Source organism: Heliconius melpomene, chromosome 21, assembly GCF_056956725.1.
Source record: "Heliconius melpomene rosina isolate 202511_hmr_F chromosome 21, ASM5695672v1, whole genome shotgun sequence".
In the NCBI taxonomy this organism is placed as follows: Eukaryota; Metazoa; Arthropoda; class Insecta; order Lepidoptera; family Nymphalidae; genus Heliconius; species Heliconius melpomene.
This window is the reverse complement of record NC_140409.1, coordinates 12,232,767-12,248,815: the sequence shown is the minus strand read 5'-3', so window position 1 is coordinate 12,248,815 and position 16,049 is coordinate 12,232,767. Positions and strand designations below refer to the sequence as shown.

Genomic DNA, 16,049 nt, shown 5'->3' with positions numbered 1-16,049 from the left:
CTTGATGAATATCATCATCATCATCATCATCATCATCATCAGCCTGTCCTCGTCCACTGCTGGACATAGGCCTCTCCAATGGCACGCCACTGAGCTCGATCATCAGCTCTTCGCATCCAGCCGCTGCATGCTACTTTGTGAATATCGTCACCCCATCTAGCTGGAGGACGTTGATGAATATACGGAGACGAAATCACTACCTTATAATAAAGACAAGTTATCTGCTTAATACATTTAAAATACGTTTTAATTAAACTCTATGTACCTATGTTACTTTCAACATTTTTTGTAGATTGTAAACAAATATTTTTTTAGGTGCTTCTATTGCCAAAATCATGAAAATTCTATTTAAAAATATTCAAAATGCAGTCCAGTAAAAGCGAATCGATACTACATATACAATGACAGTTACTAACAAAGTCAAGTTTTAAAAAGTATACTTTTTAAAACCCTTTTTAATACTAAAATTGCTTTGCTTATATTATATTAGTCCATTCATTCAGCTTCAGGTAGGCAGAGGGAAGCTCAACACGCAATGCCTCCAGAATTTGGCAAGTTCCCTCTGCCTACCCTATTATATTAGTGTTTCCTTTAATAGGAAACAAATTCGGTGTTATCGGCCGGTAGTGTTGAAACCTCACTCGGTCCATTGAAAGATGTTATCGAATTGCTGTTCGGCTGGTTTCCCTCATCTTTGATCTGTAAATTAAATTATTTATGTTATTAAAGTCGCAAGTAGCAAGGTAGGCAGAGGGAGCCTGGTGTCGAAAGCCTACCTGCATGTTTTGGAGTTCTTGTGCGCACCACGATACAGTTTCAGGTTCAGTTGATGCTAGCACAATCGGGGGGAGGACGGTTCTTTCGAGCTGATCACGATGATTATCAGCTTCTGTATTTAGGAAGCAATTGATTTCCTCCTTAGGGTTCCAAGGCCTCACTGGAAATTTACAACAATAATAAATAAAAATAATAGAATTATTATAAACATTTCAGAAAGTTATATTTGTTAGAGCAGGCAGCTTAGTGTTAAGACCCTCTGCTGCCTATTTTGCGCTGAATTCTGGAACTCAACGCCGCACTTTGCCTGGACGCCAGACCGAAGAAATGAAAATACTAAATATTTCATTTCGTCTAGTGGGAATCGAACCCACAACCTATCGCGTTTATAGTGACACGCATGCAGATAAAACACTGAACTTATAGTAGGGGCCTTTACGTTAAAAAATATAGTGAATAATTACTGATAATATTTATAAATAAAAAAAAAAACATCAGCTCCACGCTGTATCCCGCACATATCAAGGTAGGCAGAGAGAACCTAGTGTTAAGACACTCCGTTCCCCATTTTCTACCGAATTCTGGAGACATTGCGTGTTGAGGGGCACAACTCAACGCCGCGCTGTGCCTCGACACCAGAGCGAAGAGATGAAAATATAAACGTAAATAATTATTTCACTTCCTCGAGTGGGAATCGAACCTACAACCGTTGCGTTACAGTCACACCCTTGTGCCGTTGCGCCATGACGGCTCTACTTATAAATATTTAGATATTGAAATTTTTTCTTAGCGAAAATTATTTACCATTAGAATATGGTGGACGGCCAGTAATAACATGTCTCATCGACTCCCCGGGACGGTGACAGCCGCGGCAGTAGTCCACACCACCGTCCTTCAAGACGTGCCTCTGGTAGTTCTCGCGGTAGCATCGGCCGTAATTGCAGAGGCAAAATCGTCGGTTCCTCCGAAACGGTCCTCGAACTTTAACCAACATGAAGCATATCTTAGCGCATACAGCTAAGTAAAGTAAATTAAATCGGCTTTATAGTAGACTAGTGGACCCGTACGCGGCTACGCCCGCTTGAACTATACGAATATTTATTAAATATATTTATGAAAAGTTTTTTCAGTTTTCAATATAGAGATGCGTTAAGCTCATTTTGGGTGACGTTTTCTAACAACAAACTTTGCAAATCACTGCTCAGCAACGGCGGTTGTTATAAACATGGCGGAATAAATTCCATGTTAAATTAATAAGTATTTTAATATATTGATATATATCGAAAATATAACAAATATGAGAAAAAAAGTATCCTATGTTCATCCCGAGACCCTCAAGTATCTCTATATGTGTATTTTATCACAATAGAATTAGCGGTTTGGCCCTGATTGCGTAAAAGACAGACAGACAGACAGACAGACAGACAGAGTTACTTTCGAATTTATAATATAGGTATGGATATATCCCGCACACCGCAGGGAAGGCAGAGGGATTCTAGTGTTAAGACACTTCGTTCCCCACTTTCCGTCGAATTCTGGAGGCATTTCGTGTTGAAAATCAAATGGCATTGTTTTAGTATGTTTTTTTTATAATTAAAGTAAAATATTTAAAATTTAAATCGCTTGCAACACCTTTAAACGTTTAAATCACAAATGAAATGCCTATAAATATAAATTCACAAAGCGGTACCAGAATAAACTCGCGCTAGTGTATATATATACTGGCATAGATATAAAACAAAGGATTTCGCCCCAGCTAATTATATAATTTCTAATAGCTATTAATATAGTCAAATTACTTACTTATATGAGATCTTATCAACTGCATCGCGAAAATATACTAAATCTCTTCAGATATATATATTTTTTTCCAAATTTAGTAAGAGACACAAGCGCTTCTAACGCAGGTAAAATTTGATGGTGGGAGACTGAAAATATTGATTTTTCGCATACGAACGCGTTCGGAAATGTCGAGAGTAGTTATAACTTGGTAACTTCCGTTTTAAAAGATAACTATAATTAATGCTTATTACAATTCTTCTACAAAGTTTATATTTCTAGAGTACTTATAGAGAAGTATTCGGTGTAGATTACCAAATACATACTTATACTTTTACGATAGTTCAGGTTCCCTTACTTCAGTTTTTCAGTTACCAAATATCGTCCTGGTGAACTGAAGTATATAAAACAGAACGCGATAATTACTATAATATTAACAAATCACTAAGAAAACAACGGACCCTAAATAGAGAGCATCAAGTGACAAGCACCGACAGTTAGTTATAAAATATGACAAGGGGGCAGTCGACGGCAGCGAGCGCTTTTATAGACATGTACTAAATACGAATACTATGTATGATTGTATATAAGAGATTAATAAATAAATTACCATATTGAAATATACAAATGACACATATTAAATAAACTATAAACATAAATAATAGTTGCCTTCACCAGTGCCGAGATAAATCTATGTGGTCCATTTGATTACCAGTATGTAGTTGCATGTAACGTAACGGCGACACTGTCACATCCCGCCCACGCTATACCTAACAGCCCGAATGCTCGTACAAATGCAGCAACATTGTTCCACAGTTTCATGTTATTTAGTCTCGAGCGAAGCTAGATCCCTTGCAAAAGATACAAAATAAATTCTTACGTTACGCATCAGGTTGCCCCTGGTTCGTGCGTAACATCGACCTACATAGAGATTTTGAACTGGGATCGATTACCTTAAGAGCACTGCAAAGCGCTATTTTGAGTGCGCAGGCTCGCACGCGAATCCCCTCATCGTTCAGGCGTGTGATTACAGTAGCGTCTTTTTGAACCCGATGTCGCCATTACCGTAGCAAATGCCCCGTTCAAAAGTAGAAAACACACAACACACGCATGACACAAACACCGTCGTCGATTCCGTTGACGACGGTGTTCAAGTCAGACGAGTTATTCCACGGCTCGGCCGCGTCTCGGCGCGGTCGGGCCCAGTGGTTAGGGATCGTTAGCTCCCTTAGTTTAGTCTAATTTATCCCCAGTCGTGGCTTCAACGTCTTTCAACCCCTGTGGGCTATGCCCCTATTTCATCCTCTTACTAGAAGTAAGGGATGAGATGAGAATTAGGCAATTCATGGCATTTTCGTGAAAACGGCAATAAAATGGCATGCTTAGTGCTTGACTTGACTGCTTGTGTACTTTGTTTTAAAGAAAACATATAAATTTAACCTTAAACAACAACGATAGGTATACGCGTCTATTGGCGAAATTTAAATGAAAGTGATAACTATCGAATGTCTAAACATTTTATGATAGAGGTGATACGAGGAAATCATCATCATCATCATCATCAGCCTGTCCTCGTCCACTGCTGGACATAGGCCTCTCCAATGGCACGCCAGTGAGCTCGATCTTCGGCTCTACGAGGAAATACTTAATTAGAATTTGTCATATAAAGCCCAAAAATCTAAATAGAAATAGGAAAAAATAATAGCAAATCATTACACTATATGTTATTTTTAGTTTTTCTTTATAGTTAAAGGAAAGTTTGTCTTTTGGTCTTTCTTATTGAATAAAGTATAATCATGTATAAGTAGTATTATGTACTTATTTATGATACCAATGTATGGCCTTAAGACCTCCAAGCAGGCGGACCGACAACCTCAAGACAGCGGGAATCTGCTGGATTCAAAGGCCACAGGACCGGACGGAGTGGCGATCATTAGGGGAGCCCTATGTCCAGCAGTGGACTTGGAAAGGCTGATGGATGGATGTAGCTTTATGATATTATACATAATATGATAATAGTATAAATATTCTTATTGTAATAAAAAATACATTCAGTAAAGCATTTTTTTATTAACACTTTTTTTATAATTTTTATAAACATAGTGGATTAATAATAATTATTTCTTCAAAAAATGCACATTTGAGCGTTATCTATTAACATAAAATTTTCTGTGTTTCTTTTAAACATCCATTAGTTTTCGCGTGACCTTCAATTACATTAACCTTTAATTACACATTTTCAAACTTTTTTAAAATTTATTTATAGTCTAAATCCACATCGATAGTACAAATATATTTATTATAACTGATAAGTAGATAACATTAAACATAATAATCAGGGTCTGTTATCTCCCATATAAAAAGATTTGCTTGAATATCGCTGTTTAAATGTTCTTTATTAATTTGGAAATCATATATAATAAGGTGCGTACTATTTCTATACCCATTATTACTATCTAGTTTACCATGATCTCAAAACATAACGTATAATTTAAAACTTATATATAAAAGTATTGTTTACAAACAGCAGTATTATTATTAGGCAAGCGTATTAATTATCGATCTGTGTTATTTTTTTTCTTTAAAGTGTGCGAAGTTTAAGATTTTTTCGAGGTATTATATTATCTGTTATTTAAGTCTCCACGTTATTGGTCAAATTACTTCACTGGTCAAATAAAAGTCAAAACACAATCTCTTAAAATTACGTCAGCCAATCGTAATTCTACAATAATCAACAATTAGTGTCTTTTCGATGGTTTCCTGTGAAGGCTCTGACTACACACTATTGGCCAAATCATCTTACCATCATACAGTGACGAACTAACCCCGTCGGAGGCCCGGGGCGTTGAATGAGGCCCCTCGAACCCCCCCACGCGTGTGAAAATTTTTTATATTGCATACACATAGAAAATTAAAATACTAAATATCAAAAGTACATGTAATGCAGCAAAGATGAAATTTTGAAGATTACTAGTCTAATAAGTACGTAAGAGTGTATGCGTACTTACTAACTTGAAAGTGAGGCCCTTTCAAAGATAGCGCCAATTTAAGGTACACGCTCACCTACGTTAAAGTAAAAACACTCGTATTTAAATATATTTTTGAGAAAAATTAAAAAAAATATATTATAACCCTGGTATAACCCTTTACGTAGGCTTTACTCTTCGTCAGACGTCCTAAAGATTGTTTAATATTGGGACAAAATACGTATACTTCTTCTACTTCTTCTTGGCATTAATCCCGTGCTGAGGGTTCTTTTGGAAGAACGTATTCGCGACGACCAGATCAGACGCAATATAGGTTCTGAGAATATTTTATCCCTCTGTATTACGAAGTCCGTATCTAAAACCCCCGTGAACATGAACAAAAACCGATGTCCCAAACCGATCTGATGGCTCAATCATCCTCCCAGATAGAAGTGTACCTTTATTTTGCGCTACTTCTGGAAGGGCCACACTTTCAGGTTAGTGAGTACGCAAACTTTTATAAAATGACGTCGGTTTGAAGGCCCTAGGAACTTGAAGTAAAAAACTACGAAACTGGAACCACATCCAACCTAAATGGACATTAGAAAGATAAAAGTAATTTTAATTAATATAATGTAAACTACCGGTACAGGCTGCACTGATCCCTGTACTTATTTGTTTGTTGGAGGCCCCCTCCAACCTCAAACTTCCTGTTAAGTAGATACTATGCGTTTTTTCAAGGGCTTATTTAGGATTTGATCAAGGGAATTTGCACCATTTGGAGGCCCCCTGGACCAGAGGCCCGGAGCGGACCGCCCCCGCCGCTCCCCCTTAGTCCGCCACTGCCATCATAATCATCATTGGCTATACAAAAATCAACACATTGTCTTTTTACATTAATAATATTAAAGCTAATCGCTTCCCTCGACTTGTATATACATATTGTATGTATTAAAGTTGGGTTCGGGGTTCGGGGTTTGTACACAATGTAGATGAATTTTTGAATGAGGTATAAAGAAGAGATTAAAAAAAGGAATTTCTGGAAAAAATTGTTTTGTGAAGTACAATGCTACTTTGTTTATCCAGAATCCTGAGTAGATCAGCTCAAGCAAGGCAAAAATATAATTATATATAAATAAAAAAAATCAGCTTCACGCTGTATCCCGCACACAGCAGGGTAGGCAGAGGAACTCCGTTCCCCACTTGCCGGCATTGCGTGTTGAGTGGCAGAACTCAACGCCGTGCTTTGCCTCGACACCAGAGCGAAGAAATGGAAATATAAACGTAAATAAATATTTCACTTCGTCGAGTGGGGATCGAACCCACAACCGTCGCGTTACAGTCACACCTTTGTGCCGCTGCGCCACGACGGCTATCGCACATATATACAAGTAAAAAAAAATATTATAGCGATAAGAAATAGTTTCTTACATGACGCTTAAATATGTAAACAGACTTAGCCTCACGTATTTTCCAAAGACCACCAGCCTCAACCGTAAGAAATTTCCTAATGTATTAGTGCTGCATTTGCGGCCATACATATGAAAAAGTAAAAAGGATAAAAAGTAAAGCCTAAATCTAGAATAAAAATGAGTAAATTAAAAACAATTCCTTTTTAATCACATTTATTTGAATAAAAACACATTTATTACACATATAGAATATTTATTTTAAGTAAACTGTCAAAAATTCTTAAAATTAGGACACATTTTTATTGAATAAAAGCAAATTTTCATTTAAATACTATGATATAAACTGTAGGACCCACGTTGTCGATATCCTAGAAAAAGTATATAAATGAAATTATAATAGAAATATTTATTAACAGGAACTTTTTAGATTATAAAAAATATAATTAATAAACATCGACAATTTTAATAAACCAATTGTGGTTGTTTATTTTTTGGCATCATAGTAGGCGATAATATTAAAATTATAATTATGTTTAAGTGTGTCATGTGTCAAAAGTAACCGGTCCTTTGGAAGGCTTGCGTGGGAACACAGATCCAACACGTAGAGGCCCCTAAGAGAATCTACAAATGTGTTACTGTGACGCATCAGCTGGAATCCATCTCTGGGCAACCACAGGTAATTGCCCAAAGATGATCGCCGGTTAATGCGTAGGAACTATAGAAAATGTGGAAATCGAAACTAAGTCTATGGAATGGAATTTGAATGAACTGGGCTATTGAATGAGACTAACGGACAGTGACTCGCCTCCTAGTGGCAGGGGCTGGGCCCCCAAAAACTGGCGTAGTGGTTCCGGCGCAACATCGGCGTGCTCGGCTAATTATTATAATCATTATTAAGACAATTATTATTATTGTACATCGGACGGCCAAACGAGACGATATTTATGCGAATAATCTCAAAAAATAATATTTTATACAAATAAAGCTATAGCGAAAACAATTAAAGACTAATTTAATTACCCGCTTATTTAATTTCTTGTTTTTTTTTATGTAAACATTAAACGATTCTTTCACATGCTATAAAGAAGTTTTAAAAGTAACTGTGTGTATAATTGGCACGAAGAGAAGAGAAACTAATCTAAATAAAACTAGTTCACCTTGTTGATACCATCTTAGATTTAAGGAGAAAATACAAATTACTAACTACAATTAATAAATACTAGAACATTGTAATTAATAAGATTTAGGTATAGAGTTATATCAAGAATATCTTTTTCGAGTAGACTTATTAATATAAGTAAATAAATACCACAGTATAAAAATGTTCAGTATTATATAGAAGCTCTAAATAATTTCCGAAAATAATAATCATATTATAGGCCAACAAATTCTTCAATATACATTAAAATTTAATTTAAATAAATGAGTAATAATAATAATAATTATATAGTTATTTTAGGATTTAATATTAACTTAAACTTAACGATTTAATATTAGATATTTTTAAAAAGCAAACTAATATTATAATTGACAGATTTAATTATATCATATTTGTACGGACGGTAAATAATCAATGTAATTATAAGCATTATTGTATAAATAATAAATAAAAAAAATATATTTTTTTGACAAACCATGTCTATTTTTTTTTATTTTCTTGCTGTTAATTAACTAGCCGCAGTACGTAGGCTCTCGACTTTAAATAAATTGCTACGTATAAAATACGTTTGTGCTTATATATATAGATAAATAAAAAGAAACGAATAAACTCAAATAAATATAATTTTATATATTTGTAAAATAAATTTTTACAAAAACAAAGACAAGTGTTGACAAGCACTTACCCTGCTTCCTTGCTTGTACGTATATAATTATGAAATATTATATAAAAAATTGTAGTACCTACATATAAAATTGAAATTTTATGTAAATTTTTCTACTCTAAAACACCAATATACATTAGATAGAACTAACTAACTAACTTTAATGTTTAATAATAAATAATAAAATATCAGCTTCACGCTGTATCCCGCGCACAGCAGGGTAGGCAGAGGGAACCTAGTGAATGCGGGAGGCATTGCGTGTTCACTGGCGGAATTCAACGCCGCAGAGCGAAAAAACAAATGAAAATATAAATGTAATTAAATATTTCATAATAATAAATAGATATGAAAAAAAATATTAACAATCGATAGAATACATAAAAGGAGACACATTTAAGTTTTTAATGGAATATAGAATTATATTCAGTGTGGTTCCTGGACTCCTCGACCTGCCTGTGATCCTGCCTGGATGTCAGAACAAAATCGGTAATAACGATTTGTTCTTCTTCAAGATCAACCTGAAATAAATATAAAGAAATAAGCTACATACTTCGGTAGAATATTTTATATCTCTCATACCTACATATAAAAAAAGTTCGCCTCATATACCTATTTTTAATTAGCTAGTTGCTAATAATATTTAAATTTCACGATTCGCATTAGTCAGATATTTCACAAGTTAATTGAATCCATCCATACCTATATTATAAATTCGAAAGTAGCTCTGTCTGTCTGTCTGTCTTTTACGCAATCAGAGCCAAACCGTTAATTTAATTGTGATAAAATACTTACTACTTACTACTACTTGATACTTGGGGGTCGCGGTATGAACATAGGATACTTTTTTTTCTCATATTTGTAATATTTTCAATATATACGAATATATTAAAAAAGTTATTAATTTGACAAGCAATTTATTCCGCCATGTTAATAACAACCGTCGCTATGCGACCGTTGCTAAGCAACGATTTGCAAAGTTTGTTGTTAGAAAACGTCACCCAAAATGAGCTTGCTTGACGCATCTCTCTATTGGAAACTGAAAATAATTTCATAAACATATTTAATAAATATTTGTATAGTTCAAGCGGGCGTAGCCGCGTTCGATTCCACTAGTTTAAATATATTATTAGAAATCAGAAGCGGTAAATATAAAACTAAAAGAATGTAGAATGGTCTAAGGTTAATATTTAACAATCGTTATCTTTCAAACATAAAATGACATGATAGTTATAATAAAATAGGACGACCTAACAGTATTGACACCAACCACCTCACCAGACGAAGACCAACTCGCAAAATAGGTTGTGGTGGGAATGGTTGTGATGGGTATCGATACCGCTCGTATATCAAAATATTGCTAACAATATTATTATTATTAATTGTATTTCATTCATTCATTCAGCTTCACGCTGTATCCCGCACACAGCAGGGTAGGCAGAGGGAACCTAGTGTTAACACACTCCGTTCCCACTTTCTGCTGCGTGATGAGTGGCAGAACTCAACGCCGCGCTTGGCCTCGGCACCAGAGCGAAGAAATGGTAAATAAATATTTCACTTCCTCGAGTGGGGATCGAACCCACAACCGCCGTAAGCGCCAAATAAATCTTAGAATCTAAATAAGAATCAAGAATAATACCTTTATATCTCTCATGCCGAAACAGAGCATCGAGCATATGTACTTGAGGACCGTGGCTACGGTAGACTTGGTGACTCGTTCTTCACACATGCCGCCCGCTTCCATGACAGAGTAGCTCTGGCTGCTGCGTATATTGTCTGGAATATATAAAAAACTAATAACAGATTTTCATATTATATATTCGTTTTCATATTATATTTTCATATTAAATAATATCATAGTTTTATATATTGTTTCTGTTAAAAAGGATACACATCTCAACAAAGTCTGAGTTAGTAATAAGTAAGAACAGGTGAATAAATTAACAGTTCGTTTATACTTGTTTATATCAAATTCTTTTCAGTTAAGAGTTCTTTTCAAATAATAATAAATAATTATTACATAAAAATATGAACAAAGGCAGGAACACCATTAGGGATGCGAAACTTTTGTCTAAATTTACCAACGAACAAAATATATTTATATTATTTTATATAAAAAATCTTACCGCTATCTGACGGTACCGTGGGTGAAATTTTTAGAGCTAATTGATAACGAGACCTTCTATGCATTTTGGCAATATAAATGTAAACTTTTCAAAATTTAACTCTTTGATATGTAAACCTGTACGATACGGGCGACCCCTGCACTTATTGATTTTTCAGCATCCGAATGCGTTCAAAATTACTACGAAACAAATTGTGTTCATTCGTTATATGTTAAATCTTTTAATTTCTAAGGTTCGTTGATATTAGTGCTTAAGTTTATTATTATTTTTAGTCATTTCAAGCCATGTTATATAATATTTTATTTATCATCATCATCATCATCTCTCTAATGGCACGCTACTGAGCTCGATCTTCAGCTCTACGCATCCAGCCATTGTCAGCGACTTTACGAATATAGTCTCCCCATCTAGTTCTATTTTATTAGGTAAGGTGATTTCACAACGAGATGATTGCCCTGCAATATATAAATATAAATGAATAGAGGCCAAACAAAAATAGTATATAAAGCAGACGGGTGTAAATAGAGAGAGAGAGAGAGAGAGAGCCTTGAAAGATGCATCAAGGGAAAAACAATTAATTTTTAAGTCCCTTTCCAACAAATGCAATTTTCTTCTTGATTTTAATAGATAATGTTTCTACGCAAATATTTATTTTATATTATGTTATTTATGCTTCCCCGTAATAGGATACTTTTCTTCTCTTCTTTCTCTGTCTACTCTATCTGTGCGGTATAAGAAAATACTAGTGTTAAGTTACTCTGTTCCTCAAGCATTCATGCAAAACAATCATGTTAATGTTAATGCTGTGTCGTTGCAGCTTATTATTCATGCAACGTATACGTTAGTATACTAAAACCTACTGGGACAATTAAATAGTTAGTTATTGATAAGATAAGTTTTATAGTATTAATGACAAAAAAATATACAATAAAGTATTTTTTTGACTGACCATTTAATCTATTTACTGCGTTATAAAATAGTGATAATTTTATACCTTATTGTGCCTTAACACTCCCTTTATTTATATTGCTAAGTAAAATAAGTAAATGTAACGTAAACAAAACAATGAGTTCACAATAAATATTGTATTAGCTAAACTTGTCAAACATAATTCCACCTTACCCACTTATCACTTAACAAAGCAAAAAAGTACCTTCTAACTTAAATCTACATAATAATCTTTGACAATTAATTAATCTATTAATCTGTTATCTATATCTTTATATATGACAAATATTAAATACCGAAATATAATTTTCGAATTGTAATTGAGTTGTTATTAATTTGTTAAAAAAAAATATATTTCATATTTTATTATTTCAATATTCAACAAAAATAATATTTCAATTTTTAATTTTTCAACAAAATATTTAGGTAAATAGAGGAATATTGTGATTATAAACATTTAATTTCCCAAATTTTCCAAATCGACAGGATCATAAACTACCATTATGAAGGTTCCCGAACGCATTCGAATGCAGCGAACTCGATGACCGCGCAGCTTCGTTCCTTTTGCATCCGCGCCCTGGAAGAGATAAGACCACTCTTCAGGAATGCTGAAAAAAACTAGATTTCAAAATATTCGAGACTTCTGCACCATGTATCCTGATTCTCAAATAGGTGAGGAAAATGTCTTAACAATTGTTTAATTCAAGCTAATGCTATAATATAAGCGAATACCTGCTTTGATTGATCTATTATTTATTACACGTGTACAACATGCAATTGAAAATAAATATATATTTTGTTTTTCGTCTAACATACAGTAAATGTTGCTGCAGTTGAATTATTTTCTTTATTCGTGGGAAAAATATGAATTTAACATTTTGTTTGCGATTTGTTTACCGTGACCCCGCCATATTCTAAGTGAATAATCGAAAATAAATAATTTATTTTTTCTTCAAACACCAATTCAATCATATAAAAGAACAATAGGGTGTTATCAATTTCCATTTTTTTTATTTAGATTTATTTATTTGTAAATTTATATAGATAGATGCTATAATATATGCGAGTACCTGCTTTGATTGATCTATTATTTATTACACGTGTACAATATGCAATTGAAAATAAATATTTTTCTTTTTCGTCTAACATACAGTAAATGTTACTGCAGTTGAATTATTTTCTTTATTCCTTTGAAAAATATGAATTTAATATTTTGTTTGCGATTTGTTTACCGTGACCCCGCCATGTTCTAAGTGTATAATCGAAAATAAATAATTTATTTTTTTCTTCAAACACCAATTTAATCATATATAAGGACAATACGGGTTATCAATTTCCATTATTTTTATTTAGATTTATTTATTTGTAAATTTATATAGATAGATGCCTCGCCATCTTGCCCTAGATACCAATGACGCCATGTGCAATTGGTAAACAATACTTTATAATTTTTAACCAGTTTTATATGAAAATGAAGAATCATAATCGAATATTATTATCTTTTTTTTATAAGTATAATTCTTCTATCTCTCTCTTAATTACATTTAATTAAATAGATGCCACGGTCTTGTACTCAGGCTACGATACGAATTAAGAATTCAATAATTTAAATAATTATTGAAAAGCAATATTTTATTTCATTAAGGAATTATGGAAAAATGTATATATTTGAAAATTATTATATAAATTATTCCCTTTTGCCCAATTTAAATACTTGGTGGCCATATGTAATCGATAATTTTAAATTTTTATCCGGTGTAGGAAAAGTGAATAGGTGATTAAAATATATTTTATTTTAATCTTTGAAAGAAACTTTTATTTTTCAAAGATTCAAATATATCAATGACGCGTTCAGTTGAAAATAAATATTTGATATTATTAAAGTAAAAAAAAAAAAAACTATCACGTGAGTCAAACTTAATCGAATTATGTCTTATGTCAAACCAAATTAAGTCGAACTGATTCACCCGAACCCAGTGGAATTGAACGGAAATGAAACTAATCGAACGGAAATGAACCTTTTCTTCGAATTCTAGAGCAATGCGTTTTGAATGATAGCACTCAGCGCCAAAAACTCCACTCGTGATATTACAATAATATTTCTTTTTATTTCAGCAAGAAGCTGGAGTATCATGGAAAGGACCAGATCTGAAAATTTGGAAGCAATCCAACATGAGCTGCAATTTAGGAAGTGCTTGGAGACGACACTCGGGCATGAGGGTGTACAGTGGTACACTCGAATATTACGAGACGCGCAGGTGAAAATATTTGTTTTTACTTAAATTTCTTGTAAGAGCTGTTTAAAACTGTAATTAAATAGAAAGAAATTTAAAAAAATACAATACTTGTATTTTGTAGAAAATTTTACTATATCTCAGGCCGTCGTGGTGCAGCGGCAAAAGGGTACAAAGGACTGTAACACGACGGTTGTGGGTTCGATCCCCACTCGAGGAAGTGAAATATTTATTTAAGTTTATATTTCCATTTCTTCGCTCTGGTGTCGAGGCAAACCGCGGCGGCCATGCAACACGCAATGCCTCCACAATTCGGCGAAAAGTGGAGAACGGAGTATCTTAATACTAGGTTCCCTCTGCCTACCGTGCTGTGTGAGTTACAGCGTGAAGCTGATTTGATTTGATTTATTTGAAATAAATATTAACTTTCACAATATCCATTTCAGATCGAGCGATCTACAGAATCTACCGACCAGTTGAAATTTAACTAGACTTTATCAATTCCTAGCCAGATGAGAAATTTATAAAAGATATGTGTAGACATAACTTAATTGATGTAACTTAGTTTTAAGGGTGGATGTAACCAAATGAAATGCCGAACATACGGGGACCCAACACCTGTGTCTCGAGACGACGGGAGCCGAATAGTGCAAGTTATAAAGTTACCCTGTAACATGCACTTACCCTGTAACATTATGAAGGCACTACCCGCTCGCTCGTCGACTCCTAATTTAAGCATAGTTTCTCCTCATATACTTTTAAGGTTCTTCAATAGCACTGTGGAATAAGTGACAACTTAGGGTTAATTCAGCATAGTTTCTCCTCATATACTTTTAAGGTTCTTCAATAGCACTGTGGAATAAGTGACAACTTAGGGTTAATTCAGCATGGTTTCTCCTCATATACTTTTAAGGTTCTTCAATAGCACTGTGGAATAAGTGACAACTTAGGGTTAATTCAGCATGGTTTCTCCTCATATACTTTTAAGGTTCTTCAATAGCACTGTGGAATAAGTGACAACTTAGGGTTAATTCAGCATGGTTTCTCCTCATATACTTTTAAGGTTCTTCAATAGCACTGTGGAATAAGTGACAACTTAGGGTTAATTCAGCATGGTTTCTCCTCATATACTTTTAAGGTCCTCCACAACACTGTGGAATAAGCGATAACGTAGGATTAATTCAGCATGGTTTCTTTTCATATATTTTTAATGGTACTCACTCTACACCGTGGAATAGGCGATTTAGGTTAATTCAATTATTTACCACATTTTCATTCGCATGGCTGGCTTCTCGATAGGCTTTTAAGATTTTTCTCACCATTCATTCAACGATCATTTCTCTTTACATATTTTTAAGGTACCCCTCAACACTGTGGAATAAGGGACAAATTAGGTTAATTTTGAGCATATAAACGTTAAGGTAAAATAAGTTCTAGCGAGAACTTAGGATAAACTCAAGCATCTTTTTTCTTTATATACTTTTAAGGTCCGCCTTAATACTGTGGAATAAGGGACAAATTAGGTTAATTTAAGCATGTTAATGGTAAAAGGTACAATATATTCTAGCGAGAACTTGAGCACGGATATCGATGTTTTATTTACCTCCTCTCCGATTGGCTTACTTAATACTTCAATGTACAGCTTCCTTGTATCCAGGGTAAGCAGAGAGAGCCTAGTGTCCGCGTCTTCAAATTCAGAAGGCTTTGCGATTGCGTGCGCCACTCAGGCGAAACTCAACGCCTGACGTCATCGACATCAGAGCGAAGAACTGAAAAATTAAAATATTTCATTTCCTCTACTGGGAATAGAACTCACAACCTGTCGCCTATATCGCAATATATATATTATAATCGCAATAACTTAATACTTTGATAATATTTAAATAACGTAAATTTTAAAATCCTTTTTCAAAATTGCCTTTTTGTATAAATCATAATAGAATGTGACACATACATATAATACAATTACATACAAATTCATATTAAA

General features: G+C 33.9%; 2 protein-coding genes and 1 long non-coding RNA gene across 4 annotated transcripts; 1 reads left to right on the top strand and 2 right to left on the bottom strand.

The window, feature by feature from the left end:
* Window positions 1-339: 339 nt before the first annotated feature.
* Window positions 340-2,710, bottom strand: LOC146527297 (uncharacterized). Its single transcript, XM_085205486.1, has 4 exons — window positions 2,581-2,710; window positions 1,582-1,758; window positions 777-937; window positions 340-699 (listed from the first exon to the last, which is right to left on the bottom strand). The coding sequence occupies exons 1-4, from the start codon at window positions 2,603-2,605 to the stop codon at window positions 592-594; spliced, it is 471 nt and encodes a 156-aa protein (XP_085061612.1). The 5' UTR covers window positions 2,606-2,710; the 3' UTR covers window positions 340-591.
* Window positions 2,711-7,134: 4,424 nt separating this feature from the next.
* LOC146527296 (uncharacterized) lies at window positions 7,135-12,009 on the bottom strand. 2 transcript variants are annotated; one of them, XM_085206417.1, is made up of 4 exons: window positions 11,875-12,009; window positions 10,881-11,335; window positions 10,394-10,530; window positions 7,135-9,275 (listed from the first exon to the last, which is right to left on the bottom strand). In XM_085206417.1, the coding sequence occupies exons 2-4, from the start codon at window positions 10,942-10,944 to the stop codon at window positions 9,159-9,161; spliced, it is 318 nt and encodes a 105-aa protein (XP_085062543.1). In that variant the 5' UTR covers window positions 10,945-11,335; window positions 11,875-12,009; the 3' UTR covers window positions 7,135-9,158. The 2 variants fall into 2 exon arrangements, with proteins under 2 accessions (XP_085062543.1, XP_085062544.1); XM_085206418.1 differs by having other exon boundaries at window positions 11,830-11,974.
* A 330-nt stretch (window positions 12,010-12,339) lies between these two features.
* LOC146527295 (uncharacterized) lies at window positions 12,340-15,647 on the top strand. The gene is made up of 3 exons (XR_014879212.1): window positions 12,340-12,500; window positions 13,944-14,086; window positions 14,509-15,647. It is a non-coding gene; the product is annotated as an uncharacterized LOC146527295 (long non-coding RNA).
* The last annotated feature ends 402 nt before the right edge of the window (window positions 15,648-16,049 follow it).